A 17,675-nucleotide genomic window follows, 5' to 3' on the forward strand; every position below is an offset into this window, starting at 1 on the left:
AGTGTATGTGTGGATTGCCGGGGGGGGGGGGGGGGGGTTTGCTTTCTATCGTTTTCTTGTCAGTTTACGTGTAATTCAAATTGACATGCTACCCATCAACCACTCCAGCAAAGCATAGAGAGTCCACCAACCTAACTCCAGGGAGCTCCAACGGGGCTCCGACGCCGTCGCCTTTCGTCGGCTTTCGTCGGCTTTCGTCGGCGTCGGAGCTCGATCCCTGGAGTTACCATCAACCACTCCTTCAATGCATGAACTTGAAGTCTTACCATGCTGCATGCTAACCGTAAACAAATAACAGCGCTAGTTCAGAAGCCTATCCAAAATTTGACCCGTAACTCCAGTGTGGATCATATACCCCACTAAAACATACCCAATTCCAAAATGAAGTAAATATTCATGAAATGTTTAAATAAAGATCATGAGTTAAAAGTCGTTAATTTTATTACCTATTTCGTGTCAATTTTCTTGTTATTTTTTTAGTATATTTGGAAAAACGTTGATATTAATATACACTTTTTCACAGGTTTCACGGCAAAGAGCTGCACATTATAAGGGCATACCGATGGTGGGTTTCGGGCGAGCGCGCGCCTGTCATAATGAATATGACGGACAAAGAAAGAGGACAAAATATACAGTTCCTCAGGTAGACAAAGGAACATCCCTTCACTGCTACTATGTAAAATGTGTAGAACAGGTGAATATGCATGTGACACCTGTTCTACACATTTTTACATAATAGCTAGTGAAGGGATGTTCTTTGTCTACCTGAGGAACTGTATATTTTGTCCTCTTTCTTTGTTCGTCATGTTCAAAGTGTGTGTGAAGTTATCTACCGTAATGAGGATCTGAGACATTACGGTAGATAACTTCATACAGGCGCCTAGCTTTACACCTTATTTTTCGACAAACTCATGTCGTCTTCCAAAAATCTTTGATAATATCAATCTACATCTAGCATCTCCAAACATCAATAGCATCAATTTTATATATAATGTTTCATTTTTTTCCCATCAGGAGATCCTTGTGAGGAAGGATTGTTTCGCTGCAATGACGGTACATGCATCGATGAAGCAGATAGGTGTGATTACATCGATCACTGTGACATGGGAGAGGATGAGCTCAACTGTGGTAAGCCACAACCGGCCCTTAACAACAACATCAAAAATAAAACACACCAATGTGGCATCCATTAAGTATACAAAAGTCCCCCCCCCCCCCCCCACTAACTCCTTCAATTTTCCGTCTATAAAGGCACTATCCGACATCTATTGCTTCCTTCTTTCATGTTTTTCATGTTTTTCAGATTAATTTAGGATATACGAAATAGGCGTGAACCTCTATTTCTCGAGTATGAGGACCCCCTCCCCCCTCTCTTTTTCATAAATAAAATCCTCTGCCCATTATTACGTTGTAGTAGAACGCTTCCTTTAGAATCATCAAATCTATCATGACTTGATACTCTTAATTATGTTTAATGGGAAAGTAAATTAGATAGAAATGGTTGCTTGTCTTCCCTCTAGACTCTATGCAAATGTTGAAGAAATGTCTCAATCGGTAATCGAACATGTATCCCTAGCTTTGAACTCCTGTGCATTGAGGCCACGGAGATGTGTAGTGTCGTGATTGTGTGACACCAGATTCAATTGATGGATTAAAAAATCTTTGACCTTTCTTAATTAATTCCTTTGTCATGCGCAGGTGAGTTATTAAAAAATGGCAGGCCGCTTGCCTCAGCTGGATCCTCATGAATGCTGCATGCATGCATAAGTTAGAGAAGTTATAATCTATGGCCCAAATTCACAAAGCAGGTTTGTCGACAAACCTAGGTTTATGTGCGTCATATGACGCGTTTCAAACCAAGGTTTGTACCAGTTTGTCACCAAACCTAGGTTTATGTGCATCATATGGCGCATTTCAACGCGTTTCAAACCAAGGTTTGTACCAGTTTGTCGCCAAACTTATAGGTTAATGTGCGTCATATGACGCGTTTTGTCGCGTTACAAACCAAGGTTTGTGTGAATTCGGGCCAATGAGTTAGAATGATTAAAAACAACTGTGAGGACATGAAAAAAAACAATGTCTATACCTCCTGTCAAATATGTAGACATAGGTACATATATATATATATATATATATATGCTTTCATACATAAACTATGTGCCCATTTATTGTATGTTTTCGCTTCGCAGGTGCCTGTACGAGTAGACAGTTCATGTGCGGGAACGGCAAATGTATACCAGACTACTTTGTATGTAACTTCTACTTTGATTGTCCAGACATGGATGATGAGGTCGGCTGTGGAAAAGAAGAGATAGGTAAGATTTCACAAACTACAGTTAACTACTAAATTACTCATACCCCTTTCAAATTTGATGGTTTTTGAGTGTTTTTTGTGACTCAAGAAAGAAAGGTTGAATTAGGGCCTTTGTTGAATAATTTTAGATGTAAGCTTTTTTGACATGCTCAAAAAAAGGAAAAGGGTAAGGGTATGAATAATTTAATTGTTAACTGTATACCCACAATCTCACATGGTCCTCAAAGTTTAAAAAATGTGCAAGTCAATGTTACATTTACACCACCCATAACAAATTTGTTCACACCAAAATTCTTTATTACTGAACTTTCGAAGAACCCTTGTGTGTCACCCATTAATAATAATAATAATTGAGGTATAGACATTTCTATAGAGTGGTGAAGTGTGACGTCATCAAAAATCTATTTTTAGAATATCTCAATTTTTTCTTCATTCTCCGAAAGATTGCCTATGGGAACTCAGTGTTATATGCTCTGGCTCCTAATGGTTAGGAGCCACAGCATATAACATTGAGTTCCTATAGGAAATATATTCATTCAGATGGTCATATATATCAGCCAATACTTAACATATTCAATTGGTTTTCAACATTTGGACATTATTTTTGATGCTCTTTCGGAAAATGAAGAAAAAATTGAGAAATTCCAAAAATAGATTTTTATGACGTCACAGCTGACAGCTTCGGTACTCTATAGCGCCGTCTATCTAGAAATTCTATTCCGAGGTGCATTAATTATTACCCTGACTTTAGCCTAGCTGCTATTACAGCGCTCTAGCATTTCAAGGAATTAATTCCTGCCAGTTACCCATTTACATCACCTGGGCTGAGTGTGGCAAAGGAAGATTAATGCCTGACTAAAGGTCATTGTATGTGCGAACATGGCAATGACGTATTACGTAACCCGAACATGATATATACGAGACACATTTAAAATGCCCTTGAGCTGACTTTCCGAAAGATAGCATTTCAAAATAAATCTTTTTATCATCTCTTTCATGTAATAATGCTATAATATTGTTCTTCCCATTCTTAAATAATTATTCCGAAATATAAAATGAGACAAATCATTTACAAGTTTTTTTGATGCAGATTTGATGCAGGATGTCCTCAAAAAATACATCAAACAGTTGCGTTTAATCAATAACTTTGATATTAATGTAATAACTTTCTTATCTTTCATCGGATGATCGTTAAACGTCCATTGATGAACCACTCTCGTCTCTCGGTTTATGCTTTTGTTATCCAACAGAGCTTTCCTTTCAAATATGTCTGATGGTGCATATATATTGATAATTCCAAAATCAAAGATTTGTACCAATGAACTGAAAGTATCACTGGCTGTTAAGCAATTATGCAAAGCTACATTTTCCAGTGGAAAAGATGTAGATTTTAAAAAAAAGCATGATGTTTGAATATGAAGAAATAATGACAATCTGTTGGGGTCTTTAGTTTTATCATGATCATCTCGTAATCAAATTTAATATTTTCAGAAATATTCTAAAAGCGGACAAAATCAGTCAAAATCTAGCTCATTTGAATTAAGCCTTCACTCGATGTATAATTCAATGGCAGCCATGGTAAAGCCGCGGCGTTATAAAAATGGATCTTCAGGTGTGGCAATTGTCCAGACATGACCTCTATTAAAAACACCACTATTATCATTATTATCATTACTGTTATTATCATTATCATACCATAATCATTATCATTATTTATTTTTAATCCTTTTTGCGTTTCTACCTGACAGAAAACATTGTCCTCGTTGAAGGAACGTCAACGTTGGTTAGCACTCCAACATATCCTAACCCATACCCTGCACATGTCAACAGTTACTGGGCTGTCACCACGGAAAACCCAAACCATATTATCCAACTCAACTTTCTTGATTTCGACCTGAGCCTCGACTCATGGCTGAACTTCGCAAATGGAACTGATCACGGCCTGCCAATAATCGATCTTGCGTTTTATTACTACCGCTTTGATGTTAGTACAATGCACGCAATTCAAACCAACGCGGCGTTGATGTTTTTCTTTGCCGGAATTTATCCCGGAGGCCGTGGCTTTCAAGTCGAGTTGAATGCTGTAGAGCCATCTTGTAAGTCAGAGACTACTTTTATAACAGTAGTATGTTATTTGGGGGGGGGGGGGGGGTGATCCAACCCCAAGTTCTCCTCCCGTCCCCTCCCTCATCCACAAAATTGCGAGGCTCGTATTCCTACATGTTGGGATTGTAATCATTAAAACAGAATGCGAATATTTTCTCTACCATTTCTTTTGTAATGCTTTATATTATAATGTTTTTTTCGCTTGTTCAAATGTTTTTAAAAAAGATGAGAATATACTTGCGATTCAAGAAAAATGATGAAAAGATTGCAAAGGGAGAGTTCAAAATGGGGAAAGGGAACCAGTAAAACAAAAATAGGATCCTTTCTAAATTATAGAGAATAGTATAAAAAAAAGAGTTCCATATGCTCAGAATACTTTGTTTTGAAAAGCTTTCTACAGTATCACAATGACTGTAACTCTGGTGATTTTGGAAAAATATTGTTGCATACTCTTTTAACGAAATTAGGAATTACTGACTTTAGACTGAAAATCTCAATTTCAAATGTAACCGTTGTAGTATAATCAGCCAATTTGATGCATCTGTTGTAGGCTGTGTTCAGATATGACGCGGCAAAACCCCAGCAGTTTTTTTTTAAATAGTTTTTTTTTTTTTACTGATGTTGTAAATTGTAATATGCGTCAGATACTCACATTACTGTATATCTTATAGCACAGAGCTTAGTGAATACGCCCTGGACCTTAATTCTCAGTTAGCATTTATTTACACATTTTACAAAAACCGCGGCGGCTTTCTTGTGGTGATATACTTAATTCTTCATATCTGAACAAGTCTTTATTAAAGATAAACTCCAGTTCTGGTAAAAAAAAAAAAACTAATTCTCACAGAATCAAACGAAACTTACACTGAATGTTCAACATTACATATAAATGACATGTGCCAAACAATTTTGGAAGAAAATGTATACTGGCTGAGTAATGAGCATAGAAAGACAAGGACATCAAGGCAGTACTAGCCCCGACACCATGTGTGTTGTCCCATATATAGCTTCCTGTGTACAGTGCTTGTTACTTTACCAAGACTCGGCCAAATTTATTATGATTTTGATGACTTCAGAACCTTGCAGTGCACACCAATAATTACATGCTACATGATCAACTGTTTCTAATCCATTCCACACCTTTTCTTTCACAATGCAATCATATTACCCAAACTAGAGTTTATCTTTTATGCCTGATTCTTTCAATAGCACACATGCCGCTTCCCTGTGCTCTAGGGCAATACCAATGCCCCAGCGATGGGCAATGTATCCCCAGCTACTGGACATGTGATGGTATCTATGAGGATTGTGTGGATGGTGCAGACGAGGACGAAGGCTTTTGTGCAAGTCAACCTCCTCCAGGTATGTACAAATTAATTTATTTTAACTCAATTTAATTCAGTTTTGGTTTTATTCATTTTAACTCAATTCACTTTCGATGTTATTCTTTAAGCTCCACCGTACTTGTAGCTACTTGATGTCTCCATATAGAAAACAATGCCTAAGCGGTGCCCATTGGTCCCCCATGATCCCCTTTTTCTCATGTTAATTGAGAGCTGATTCGATGAGATAACCAGTGGCGTACACAGGATTTTGTTAAAGGGGGGGGGGGGGGGGGGGGTTTAACATTTTTAAATCGGCCAAAAATTTCGCAACGCCTCTTTGGTCCCAAAAATTTTGCAACGACTCAGCCAGCCGCTGAATAACCAGGGGGGGGGGGGTCACCCTTTGGTTAAAAAAAAAAAAATATATATATATATATATATATATATTTTTTTTTTTATTTTTAAATTTTTTTTTTTTCTTTAATTAAAAAAGAAATGGGGGGGGGGGGCCGTTTCATCAAAAATCACATACATAAAAAAATTGAGGGGGGGGGGGTCAACACTCAAATCCCTCCCCCTCCCACTGCATACGCGCCTGGAGATAATCACCTGTCAGTGTCCTTGCAGGGAGGTCTTTACCCCCCCCCCCCCCTGGCCAAACTAGTGCAGATGGGCTTTAAAAAAAAGGGGGGGGGGGGGGCAAAAGTCCGAAGCCTATTATTGTCATATGAACAGTAAAATACAAGAACACATGAAATAAGGTTATAAAATGTATATTGACAGTGATAACTAAAACGAAGAACATGTCTTCATGCATTAAAAATATAATGGTAAACAGCACTTACTATATTGAATTCAGTTTTTACCAAATAAATGGTACAGTGGATGCCAAGAAAGAAACGAATGGCACTGAGGCCGTCAGATCTGGAAATGTTGGTGTTCCAAAAAATTAGAATCCATTGTGAAGAGGTACTTCACGTCATACTGTACTGTCGGACTGTCCATTTACATTTTACTTCTTAAATCATATACAGTGAAACCTGCTTAGGGACCACCTCTATTCAATTCAATTCCATCCAATTAAATTAAATCGCGGTCTATTAAAAGAAGACTCAAAGTCACAGACCGAATTAGTACATGTTTTTAAAGTACAATTAAAATGCAATATCTATACCGATTGAAAAAATAAGAAAACATCTAAAATAGAATGAAAAAGTAACATAAACAGATGACTTCTGTACATTGGTAACAATTGTAACAGAAGATAACATTGATAAAAATTTTAAAAAACATAACATACCGCTGTTAAAACAGTGAGGTGAGATTATAGTCTCACCTCCCTGGTTAAAAGCAGCATCATAGTATACACTTACCACACAGCTCTCAATAAAAAAAAAGTATTGCACGATGATAAAAAAGGTTAATGGGCCGAGGAAAAATGAGAGACAGATGAAGAAAGAGACTGATGAATTTTATCTGAAACAGATGAGAAAAGTACACCGTACACAATAGAGAGAAAAGAAGAGTTTTTGGAGTATTACTAGTCTGTAAATGCCACCTTTTCTATTTCCCTTCAAAATTCTTTCTCAATATTGGATAGTGTACGTGTCTCAATGAAAATAAATGTGTACTAAAAGATCAAAATTAATCTGGGTGGTAAGAACATACGTCTCATATCTAAACTTTTCTGGGAGCAGACAGCTGTCATCAAACTTAACAATGAAATAACAAGTTACACACAAATCAAAAGAGGAGTACATCAGGGATGCGTAATGTCCCCATCTCTGTTCAACTTGTGCACAGAGTTGGTATTCAGGGAAATTTCAGGAAAAGCCTATTAAAGGATGTATTGTAGGGAAGAGTGGAAGGAACTAGACTGAGAGGAAGACCCAGAATCAACTGGGAAGAGAACTGGAGTGGACTAAAACTGCAAGAGTGCACCAGAATGGCAGAAGATAGAGTGAAATGGAGAGATGTTGCAATCAACCTCCAAACGTGGAGAAGATACTTAGATGGATAAATAGAAAAGAACCTGAGCACAGATACCACCTTTCTATAAAGCATCTATATATAAAGATTGCTTTTCATGTCCCTCTTGAGAGCTTTGAGCAGTCCTAATATACAAGTTTCGCTGTATTGCATTAAATCAATAAAATATTTAGATAGTAAATGTTAGATATGATTTCTTTCACCTTACAGGAGAGTGCGTAGAAGGCAACCATCAGTATATGTGCCAAGATGGCTCATGCATCCACGGTGCATTCAAATGTGACCACATCCAAGATTGTCCTGACTCTGATGACGAACTTGACTGTGAGTTTTATTCAATCACATTTGGGCCCTGTTTCAATAAAACTTCTTGTGAATAAAAAATGCTAAATTATTTGACAAATCTGCTGTCAGCCAATCACATGCATTGATTTCAGTAGCTTATAACAGTTACCATTTTTACCTTGTTAATGATTACATGTGTTATGAAATAGGGCCAAGATGAATTTACAATACCATCCAAACTTGGTGATATTATGCTTGAAGTTCATATGTCATGGCAGCTTTCATGGTAAATTGCGATCAGCAGCAAACCAGTTTGATTGACCTATGTGTGACTTTTTTAACATCTATCTGTTGATACACTTTAACTGGATATTGTTTGCAATTGCAAAATATGTGTACAGTCAAACCTGCTTTAGTGACCACCTGCCTATAAAGACCAATTTTCTTGTCTCCAATGGGTTGTCCTGCGTGGTCTTTATAAACAGGTTTCACTGTACCAACACATATATCGTGCTGATTTGTCGAAACTATCTTCCCCTTTTAGGTCCATGCGACGCGGAGAATGCATTTGATTGTGGACCCGGTGACAAGTGCATTCCCGATTACTTCGTTTGTAATTGGTTCTATGACTGTTTTAATAGGAAGGACGAAACAGCGTGCGGGTCAGCAGAAACCACAGGTATGAGAAATGGTGATGCATGTTTCAGAAACCGCTTTTAAAATTTACACAGGGGTAATTATGTATTCAACTAATTTCAGGCATTTTCCTTTCAACCCAACATGTATGATTTCACCCATTTTGAAGTAATTCATCTTTATTTTGACCATAATTGGACATTGTAGTTGCCAAGGTTTGGTCTAAAATGTATTGACAAAAATTGGCCAGACATTGTTTAACCTCGCGCTGGGCAAATGTTTATCCAATAGTTTTTAAAGCATTTTAAAACCAGAGATTATCATCTGAAAACGTAGTGACAGTGATAATTATCAGAATTTTTTTATTTCCTCGTCAAAATACCCAAACTTAATAATAGTAAAAGCCATATTGAGAGCGATGACGATGAAGATGGTAGTGATAATAAAGAATGCGCCCTCATTGCTTGCGAATCTCGTTGTTTTAAAGGTAAAGACCATTGGAAATGCCCCAATTTCAAAAAATGAAATGGAAGCTCTTATTACCAATCATGTGAAAGAATATGTTTTGACTAATACATGATGAAAACAATTTTGCCGGGAAACCTACTAATTGATATATTTGGTAAATTAGTTTAATTATTGGTATGTGAGAGATAAACGCACGTGTCGTGCACGTGTGCGTAGTCCCATATACATCTTTCTGTGTACAGTGCTTGTAACTTTAACAAGACTGGGCCAAATTTCTTATAATTTTGATGATTCCAGAACCTTGCAGTACACACCAATACTTATATGCTAGATGATCAACCTTTTCTGATCGATTCCACAACGTTTCTTTCACAATGCAATCGCATGACCATAACTGGTCTTTATCTTTAACATGTCTTGCATCATCGAAATAAATCTTTCATTTAAGACCTACCATATTGTCCCGATGTTACTGATTCAAATAATAGTATAATCATGTTAATTATCATATATTTAATTCAATTAAAATGTGATTTGGTGTTGACGTTTCTTTCTTCATTCAGACTCCAGAGTTTTAAGCCCAGGAGCGTCGATGAATTTTTCAACCCCCAACTATCCAAATGATTTCGGCCGCAATGTGTACTATCTTTTCACCTTCGAAACAAACGTTGGATATCGAATTCAGGTATAACGATATAGTGGTTGAATTGGATTGAAAAAAATGAAATTCAGATGATTTCCTTCTCATTTTCATTAAGATGTGGTACACATACAAATCAGTAGCAGTAAGTAATTCAAAAAATACAAGGAGGCGAAGGAAATGCTTGTGTTGAGAACGCGCATAATTACACACAACTTACCATCAGAATTATTATACATTTCTTGCATCTGAAGAAGACAAAAATTATAAGTCATGAAAGTACAGAAGTTGAAAAAAAAGTCAGGGCAGGGGTGGATTCAGATGTTCTTTAAATTTTCGAAAAAATTCACATGGGTTAATTCTGCTGAGGCTTCTGCTGTCGATATCGCTTCTGTTTTTGTGTACTTATAGTATGCCCGTATGCCCTGCTGTCTGAAATAAATATAAATATAAATGCCAAGGGGTTGCACCCTTTTTGCAACCCACGGATACGCCACCGATTGATAAGAATTCAAACTGACTATCTTTCAACTGATTTCATTCATGCATCCAGATCGATGTCTATGACTTTTCCACCGAACTTGGAGGGTTTGTAACCATAGGTGACGGACTCGATCCAACCAATCACAACTCTGGTCTCGTGGCCTATCATCACTTCAGCTCACCAATATCAGCGACGTCATCATCACGATCAGTCTGGATTGAGATTCACGGAGGCCCGTATGGATTTGGTGTATTCTATGCGTCAGCAACCTCAATACCGCTAAGTAAATTAAATCGTTCCGAGTTATACTCGGCTCTCTCAATTAACCTTATATTAACAGATTTACATTCAAATTTAGTGGCAATATATCAAAAATGCAAGCTAGAGAAAAACTGGAATTAAATAAAAATTGAACTTGAAAGAATGTAGGTGTTAGACCGTACAATCGATGACATATTTGCGAAGTAAACTCTGTCCAAATTGAATTTATCAAAAGCTCAATATGGGGGAGGGGGCATTTAAAAAGTAAGCTTTATAAAGGCCCATGTAATGAGATAGCCCCCTAGTCGATCCTTGAGTTGATGTAAATTGCAATCTCAACTATACCTTTACGTTTGAAATTTCATGAATCCAGACTAGGTCAAATCAGCAACCCTCATCATATCATATCTTTAAAATTGCTGGGAAAATCAATTACTTGTAGTATAGAAAATGAGTGCGGTCCCGGTGATGCACTCTTATCCTGAATTCCCGCCTCTTCTTGAAATCATATCGGGGAATCCCCTGTAATTTGCTGCGCCCCTCGTACATGTGCGCTACATGTGATCTGTGGTGGCGCACCGGTACGTTACGGTACGTACGAATACTACAATATATCGCGAGCTCTATACTCTTTCAGTTCGCATTCTCAGCTGCATATGATGACGGCCTTGTAAGTAAAATAATTAATTGTTTGTATATCATATGAGTGCATGTGTGGATTGCCGGTGGGGTTGCTTTCTATCGTGTTTCTTGTCAGTTTATGTCTAGGGCCTACTTTAAATTGGCATGCTACCCATCAATTAACTCCAGAGACGCCTTTGGCATCGGCGTAGGAGCTCCCTGGAGTTACCCATCAACCTTACTCTAGGGAGCTCCGACGCCGACACTACGCCTGGGTAAATTATGCGTCGGCGTCGGAGCTAGCTACCTTGAGTTACCATCAACCAAGTGCTCCTACAATGCATGAACTTGAAGTCTACGGGATTGCCATAAACCAAAGGGGAACAAATAACTGAGGCCTTTGAGGTTAAGGGTTAACCATATGTAACATTACATAACACACTGACATGTCATGCTTTAAACAGGTGATGCACTTCACACATAACTGACAACGCACAATTGGCATAGGTACACACATAAAATAACAAACATTTCAGTACAACTTTCCAGTTTGTACCTTAATTATGGCGAAAAATGAGAATATTCAAACTTAAGTAAGACTTAAACTGAAGTGATATACTTAACCTTTTAAGGATGCTGAAAAAAAATCATAACAAATCGATGGTTTACTTTGACTAGAATATCATTATTTTGGTATCAGATCAACCGAGAAATTGCAACCTTTCTGCTCGCACCAATATCTTATACCCCCTTATAACATATTGAGCAAATGGCAGCCAGCTATTGGCCAATCAGAAGGGCCCTTGTAGGCGCCGATTTAGGAAAATGTGGCTGAGACTGGATCAATGTAATGCGCATGTGCTAGATGTAAACTAAATTTCTACATGCATAGACCAAAAAAAATCCATCTATTTCATTCAGTCCGGGATATGTCTTACTTCACTGAATTCCTATCCTACAGTCAGAGCATGAAAAGAGGAAATGTGTTTTAAAATTCCACCAAGCACTGAAGCAGGCAGATTTTTGTAAGGTTTAGCTTTAGGCCAAATGTTACTGCTGCATATTGAACCTAGCTGTTGAAGGCACATATATATTCACAAAATGAAAAAACAAACTGTAAAAATTATTTATCATGATCTTTCAAATCTTTTGTTACACAAATTTAATGCCATTCCATTAACATTCCAACATTTCCATGCTAGCTAATATCATGTATCAGTGCAAATTTAAGCCAACTTCTCTGATTCTTAGTCACAAATAAGCCCAATAGGCATTGTCATTGCGCTCTTTGTTAAGTGAGCCCTCTCTCACTTAAATTTGAAACCGCTCGAGCGGCTCAGCCAATCTTATTGGCTGAGAGAGCGTAACCTAAGTGCACAGCGCTAAATGCAAAAGTTCTACATATGGTGTACCTGACCGAATTAATTTTGTTTCTCTATCTTATTTTTATCTTGTACATGTAGCTTGTGAAGACGATGAATATGCCTGTCCAGAGATCTGTATCCCTATAGGTTTCCAATGTGATTTCTGGCATGACTGTCGGTATGGAGAAGATGAATTTGGGTGTGGCCACGAGGAGAAAGTTGATGGTAAGTTAAGGGTGTTTTTGTAAGTCTTATTCATATATGCCTAAGTAAATCACAGCGTTTAAAAAAATATGATTATTAGTATGTGTGTGTGTATATTATTAAAGGGAAAGTCCACCCCCAAAATAAGTTTGTTTCGATAGAGGCAGAATAATAAGAAAATCAGGTGAGTGAAAGTTTGAGCAAATTCTGAATGAAAATAAGAAAGTTATGAATTGTTGAAGTTGTGATCAATCAAATACAAATTGGCAACTCTGTGACTTATTATACGAGCTCTCCTTCATTTGCTTTGTGCATAATATTCCATAAAATCATGTTTTCTTCGTTATTGATGACGGAATATATATTTGTTCCTTGCAGGGGGAGTATAGAAACATATTTGCAATTATTATATTTAGGGTGCATGTATGGTTGAAATTTTTCTTGAGGGAAAATGAAAATTTTAGATTTTTTTAGTACTGAGCAAATGGAAGTTGAGCTCGCATGATACGTCATAGAGTTGCCAATTTGTGTTTGATTGATCACAACTTCAAAAATCCTAACTTCCTTATTTTTAATCGGAATTTGCTCAAACTTTCACTGACTTGTTTCTCTCATTTTTCTACTCCTATTAAAATTAACTTAATTTCAGGGTGGACTTCCCCTTTAATTGAATGCGTGACGGCCAGTATATTAGAAGGATGATATAGCTGTTGATCTTCTATGGCAGTAAGGGCCTGTGGGCAGCCAACGAATAGCAAGTAGGGATTAAAAGAGTGTGCAACAATGGTCCTACACATGTACATGTATCTGTGTGTTCTAAGATACACAAATGTGTTTAACACTAAAGTAACTATAAAAAAAAAACGGATTACAGCAGGATATTTGTGCAAGCTTTAAGTCCGGCATATATGTCACTCTTTATATGAGCTGTATAATGAGGGGTTGTGTGTCAGGTCGCTTAACAAAGTAAAGCCATTTCTTTTGCCTACATGTATATAGTTCATGAAATGTACACATTAAATAGCACTAACCAGAATAGATATTTATCCTCTCTAATATTGTCTAACATTAGTTGAAACAGATTTGTGAAAATTGCATTTAGAGTTCTACAATTTTAAATCAACTCTCGGGTACACAACTTATCTGGATGCACAACGTCTGGGTACACAATATGACTATGCCACAATTCCAAAGTATCATTTTTTTGGAGAAAATAAGTAAATTCGTCTCATAATACAAAAAATAAAGAATAGTGTCAAAGTCAGTATAGAAATGGCCTTTAATTGTTTTGAGAAAAAAAGCTTATTCCTCTCATGATACGCAATTAGTCCTTTTACCCAAACAATTTCCAATTCAGAGTAAATTTGGGGGTCTTTCTTTCACGGTTTTCCCAGATAGCTAGCACCAAAAAAATGATCTCTTATTTTCTCTGCTTCTTTTCCAAAACTGACAGAGTACATCCTTGACGCAAACAGAGTACAGCAATTCACATCACCTTTCTATCCTACCCCCTATGGGGGCGACAGAGCATTTCACTTCTGGTCATTTGATGCATCCGGCGTGGAAGGTGATTATGTTGTCAAGTTTACGTTCAACCCATACGACATCAGCAGTTCATCGTACATCGCATTTGGCAGCGGCTTGGACTTCACAAATCAGACCTCTGCATATGCTGTGTACGAAGGACAACGCGTTGATCTTGAGCTCTATAACCACTACTCGACCGAGAAGCAGGTCTGGGTAGAGTTCTATACAGGGATGGATAATGCTTCCTTTCCTGGATTTTCTGCTTCTGCTGAACTCATTCTACGCTCAGGTAATTTCCATTGAATTGTGGGTATGTATTCATAAAAGTGGCCTATAATGTTAAAGGGACTATTTAACAATGTTAAATCTGAGATGCATGGTGCCCTACGTGTTATCAGTGTCTGTAATATGGTGTTATATTGAAGCCCTAACAAAATTGTGCTTCAAAATGATTAAGAAGTGCCTCAAGAAAGTAAAAACCTTTGAGTGACCGGTTTTACCATTCTCTTTTTCCCCAATAGACTGTATAGTGTTATGAAAACCGTTTGGTAAACGGTTTTCAAAATTTGTAATTCGAATCATAAATATCTTGATAATCAGACAGGTGATCGGCTTGTAAAAGTCTTGGAGTTCCTGACTGACCTAAAGGTTTATAATTATCCTTGCAGCATGAGCTAAATCCAGGATTTTGTTTCAGAATCTGAAACAAATTAAGTTACCGGATCCCTTTAAGCCTGCATGGCTTAGAGTTGAGTGTAGACGTGTCAGAGTCACCACTCGCTTTTAAATGCAAAGGTAGTGGGTTCGACACAGCACTTTTGGCAAGGCATTAATCTACATTTGCCACTTCATATCCAGGAGGGAAATGGGGACCTGGTAGGATGACGAAAGCATTTGTGTTACTGTTAGTAATTGCCATATGTCCTTACGGTGACCATAATGGTAGGAAACTGGTGCACATTGTGCATAAATGAGTGAGTCAGATGACCGGGGTAATTATATCTGTAAAGCGCTTAGAGACAGTATTTCATATTAAGTACTATATCATTACAGATTATTATTATTATTCATCTGTTGACTCCTGAATCCTCTCACCCTCATAGGCTTAATAAAGAGACCACCTGGTCCCCATAAGCAATGGATTAACTACATGTGCAGTCCACTGATCAATACAGTGCAGTGCAAACACCTTTTTAGTTGTGTATAAATTCGTTTAAATGTTTAAGAACATTCATTTTGTTGTAAACTGAAGAGAATTTCCCAGTGACATGTATTTGTACTAGAGCAGGATATGATATTTCCACATTTCCACATATTTTCATTAAAAAAATTCATAATTTAAAATGCATTAATGTACATTGATTACTTTTATTGATGCTTTTAAAGATCATTGTTTATAAGGATTGTTTTGTTGGAAATGAAAATAAAACTGAAACTGAAAGTAAAAGGTGAATATTATTCTGATTGTCATTCATCTTCTATTTTCCCCTACAGATATTCCTCTGATTCAATGCTTGCGTAATGAGTATGCCTGCAGTAATGGAATAGATTGTATTCCTGGACACTGGGAGTGTGATGGCATTCATGACTGTCCTGACAGTGAGGATGAAATGAACTGCGGTAAATAATTGATTGTAGACAATTAGTAGTGGCTTACTTCGAATCATCTGATCAGCACATTGGGTCAGGTGGTCGCATTACCTGATCTTTTTTTTGTTAATGCTTGTTTATTCACGAAATATAGTCGGGGCTAATAATGTGAAATAAATTCCTCTAATCTACAAATGCTTTGGTCTAATATGTCCCCTACACTTTGTCAAAACCCTAAGGCAGATTAATGAAAGTTCGCCTCCTTAATGTGCATCTTCACATGATATTCCGCTTTCGTTTCACGAAAGGTCGTGTAATGCGACCAGACTCGATGACCCGATGATTTGAAGTAAGCCAGTAGTAGTGGGAGTTGAAGTAGCAGTGGTGTTGGTAGTGTTGGTAGTGGTGATGGTAATAGTGTTAGCCATGTTAGTCCACAGTAGTATTTGTAGAAGAAGGAGGAGGAGGAGGGGGAGGAGGCCGCCGCTCCCATTGATATCAAACAACTTCCTCATGATGGGGGTCTCCTGCCTTCATTTCATTCTATCATTTGTAAAATGTTAATTTCCCATATGTGTATTATCTAAAGCTATTGTATAAAATTAATTTGTGATTATCTAAAAATGTCTTAATACATTGAAATCTTTCTGTAATATTTAATTATTTTATATCACGTTATTCAAATTCAAATAAACAAGGACAGGGATGAAGAAGCCATTATTCATCCACAAGCAGGATTAAGAAAGATCCACTTTAGGGTTGCAAGTTTTTTCAGGTGCAATGTCTTTATTCAAATTTATTTTGTAATATCTTTTTCCTCGCATTGTGCCACAAAATGGAAGCAAAAATACTAAGCCTTAAAGGCATCGTTTAGCAATGTTAAATCTGAGATGCACAGCCCTAGTTGTTATCAGTGTCTGTAATATGGTATAATATTGAAGCCCTAAAAAAAAAATCACTCTTCAAAATGATCAAGAAGTGCCTCAAAAAAAGTAAAATCTTTTACTGACCGGTTTTACCATACTCATTTCCAATTATAAATATCTTGATAATGAAGCCCTAAAAAATCACTCTTCAAAATGATCAAGAAGTGCCTCCAAAAAAAAAAATGTTTACTGACCGGTTTTACCATACTCATTTCCAATTATAAATATCTTGATACGGTAATCAGACAGAACGATGGGCTCATAAAAGTGATGGGGTTCCTGACTGACCTAAAGGTTTATAATTATCATTGCAGCATGAGCTAAATCCAAGATTTTGTTTCAGAATCTGAGACAAAGTTGCCGGATCCCTTTAATATGATTTTTCTTTTCTTTCAATATTTAGCTGAATGCACCGCATACCAGTTTCAATGTCCAGAGAAGTGCATACCTTTGTCCTACGAATGTGATTTCTTTCCCGATTGTGAGAATTATGTCGATGAAATCGATTGTGGTCATCCTCCTGTTGGTAAGTAAATTTTTTACCACAAAACTGCCATGCAATCACCATGAATAATCACCATGAATATTTCAGGACCCCTCAATCCTCCCTCTCTCTCTACTGTATACCATGAATATTGTTTTTAAAGTTCAAGTCTGGTTCTAAAAGATGAGATTTTCAGCTTTAAACAAATGTATTATCCTGAAGTCACCACAACTGGATATTCCTAACATGAAAAAAGAGAAGAATGTCCAGTCCCAAAAGAACAAAAAGATGTAAAGTCTGTAGTCTATTTAAAGGGAAAGTCCTCCCTGATATAATGTTGGTTTTGATAGAAGCAGACAGATTACAGGATAAGGTCAGTGAAAGTTTAAGCAATTTTTTTTTAAATTTTTGAAGATGCGATCAATTAAAACCAAAATTTGCAACTTTGACG

General features: G+C 37.0%; 1 protein-coding gene across 1 annotated transcript in view; it reads left to right on the forward strand.

Moving 5' to 3' along the window:
* Positions 1–17,675, forward strand: part of LOC105445097 — a 102,155-nt gene that overhangs the window by 12,539 nt on the left and 71,941 nt on the right. Inside the window, exons 9-20 of the mRNA XM_030978615.1 lie at positions 1,015–1,128; positions 2,190–2,315; positions 4,063–4,410; positions 5,630–5,782; positions 7,945–8,058; positions 8,564–8,698; positions 9,687–9,808; positions 10,317–10,530; positions 12,593–12,718; positions 14,151–14,513; positions 15,719–15,844; positions 17,144–17,266. Coding sequence (XP_030834475.1) covers positions 1,015–1,128; positions 2,190–2,315; positions 4,063–4,410; positions 5,630–5,782; positions 7,945–8,058; positions 8,564–8,698; positions 9,687–9,808; positions 10,317–10,530; positions 12,593–12,718; positions 14,151–14,513; positions 15,719–15,844; positions 17,144–17,266 — 2,064 coding nt within the window. The remainder of the gene's footprint in view (positions 1–1,014; positions 1,129–2,189; positions 2,316–4,062; positions 4,411–5,629; positions 5,783–7,944; positions 8,059–8,563; positions 8,699–9,686; positions 9,809–10,316; positions 10,531–12,592; positions 12,719–14,150; positions 14,514–15,718; positions 15,845–17,143; positions 17,267–17,675) is intronic.

This window comes from Strongylocentrotus purpuratus, unplaced genomic scaffold (assembly GCF_000002235.5).
Source record: "Strongylocentrotus purpuratus isolate Spur 01 unplaced genomic scaffold, Spur_5.0 spur5_scaffold_1, whole genome shotgun sequence".
NCBI classification, from domain to species: Eukaryota; Metazoa; Echinodermata; class Echinoidea; order Camarodonta; family Strongylocentrotidae; genus Strongylocentrotus; species Strongylocentrotus purpuratus.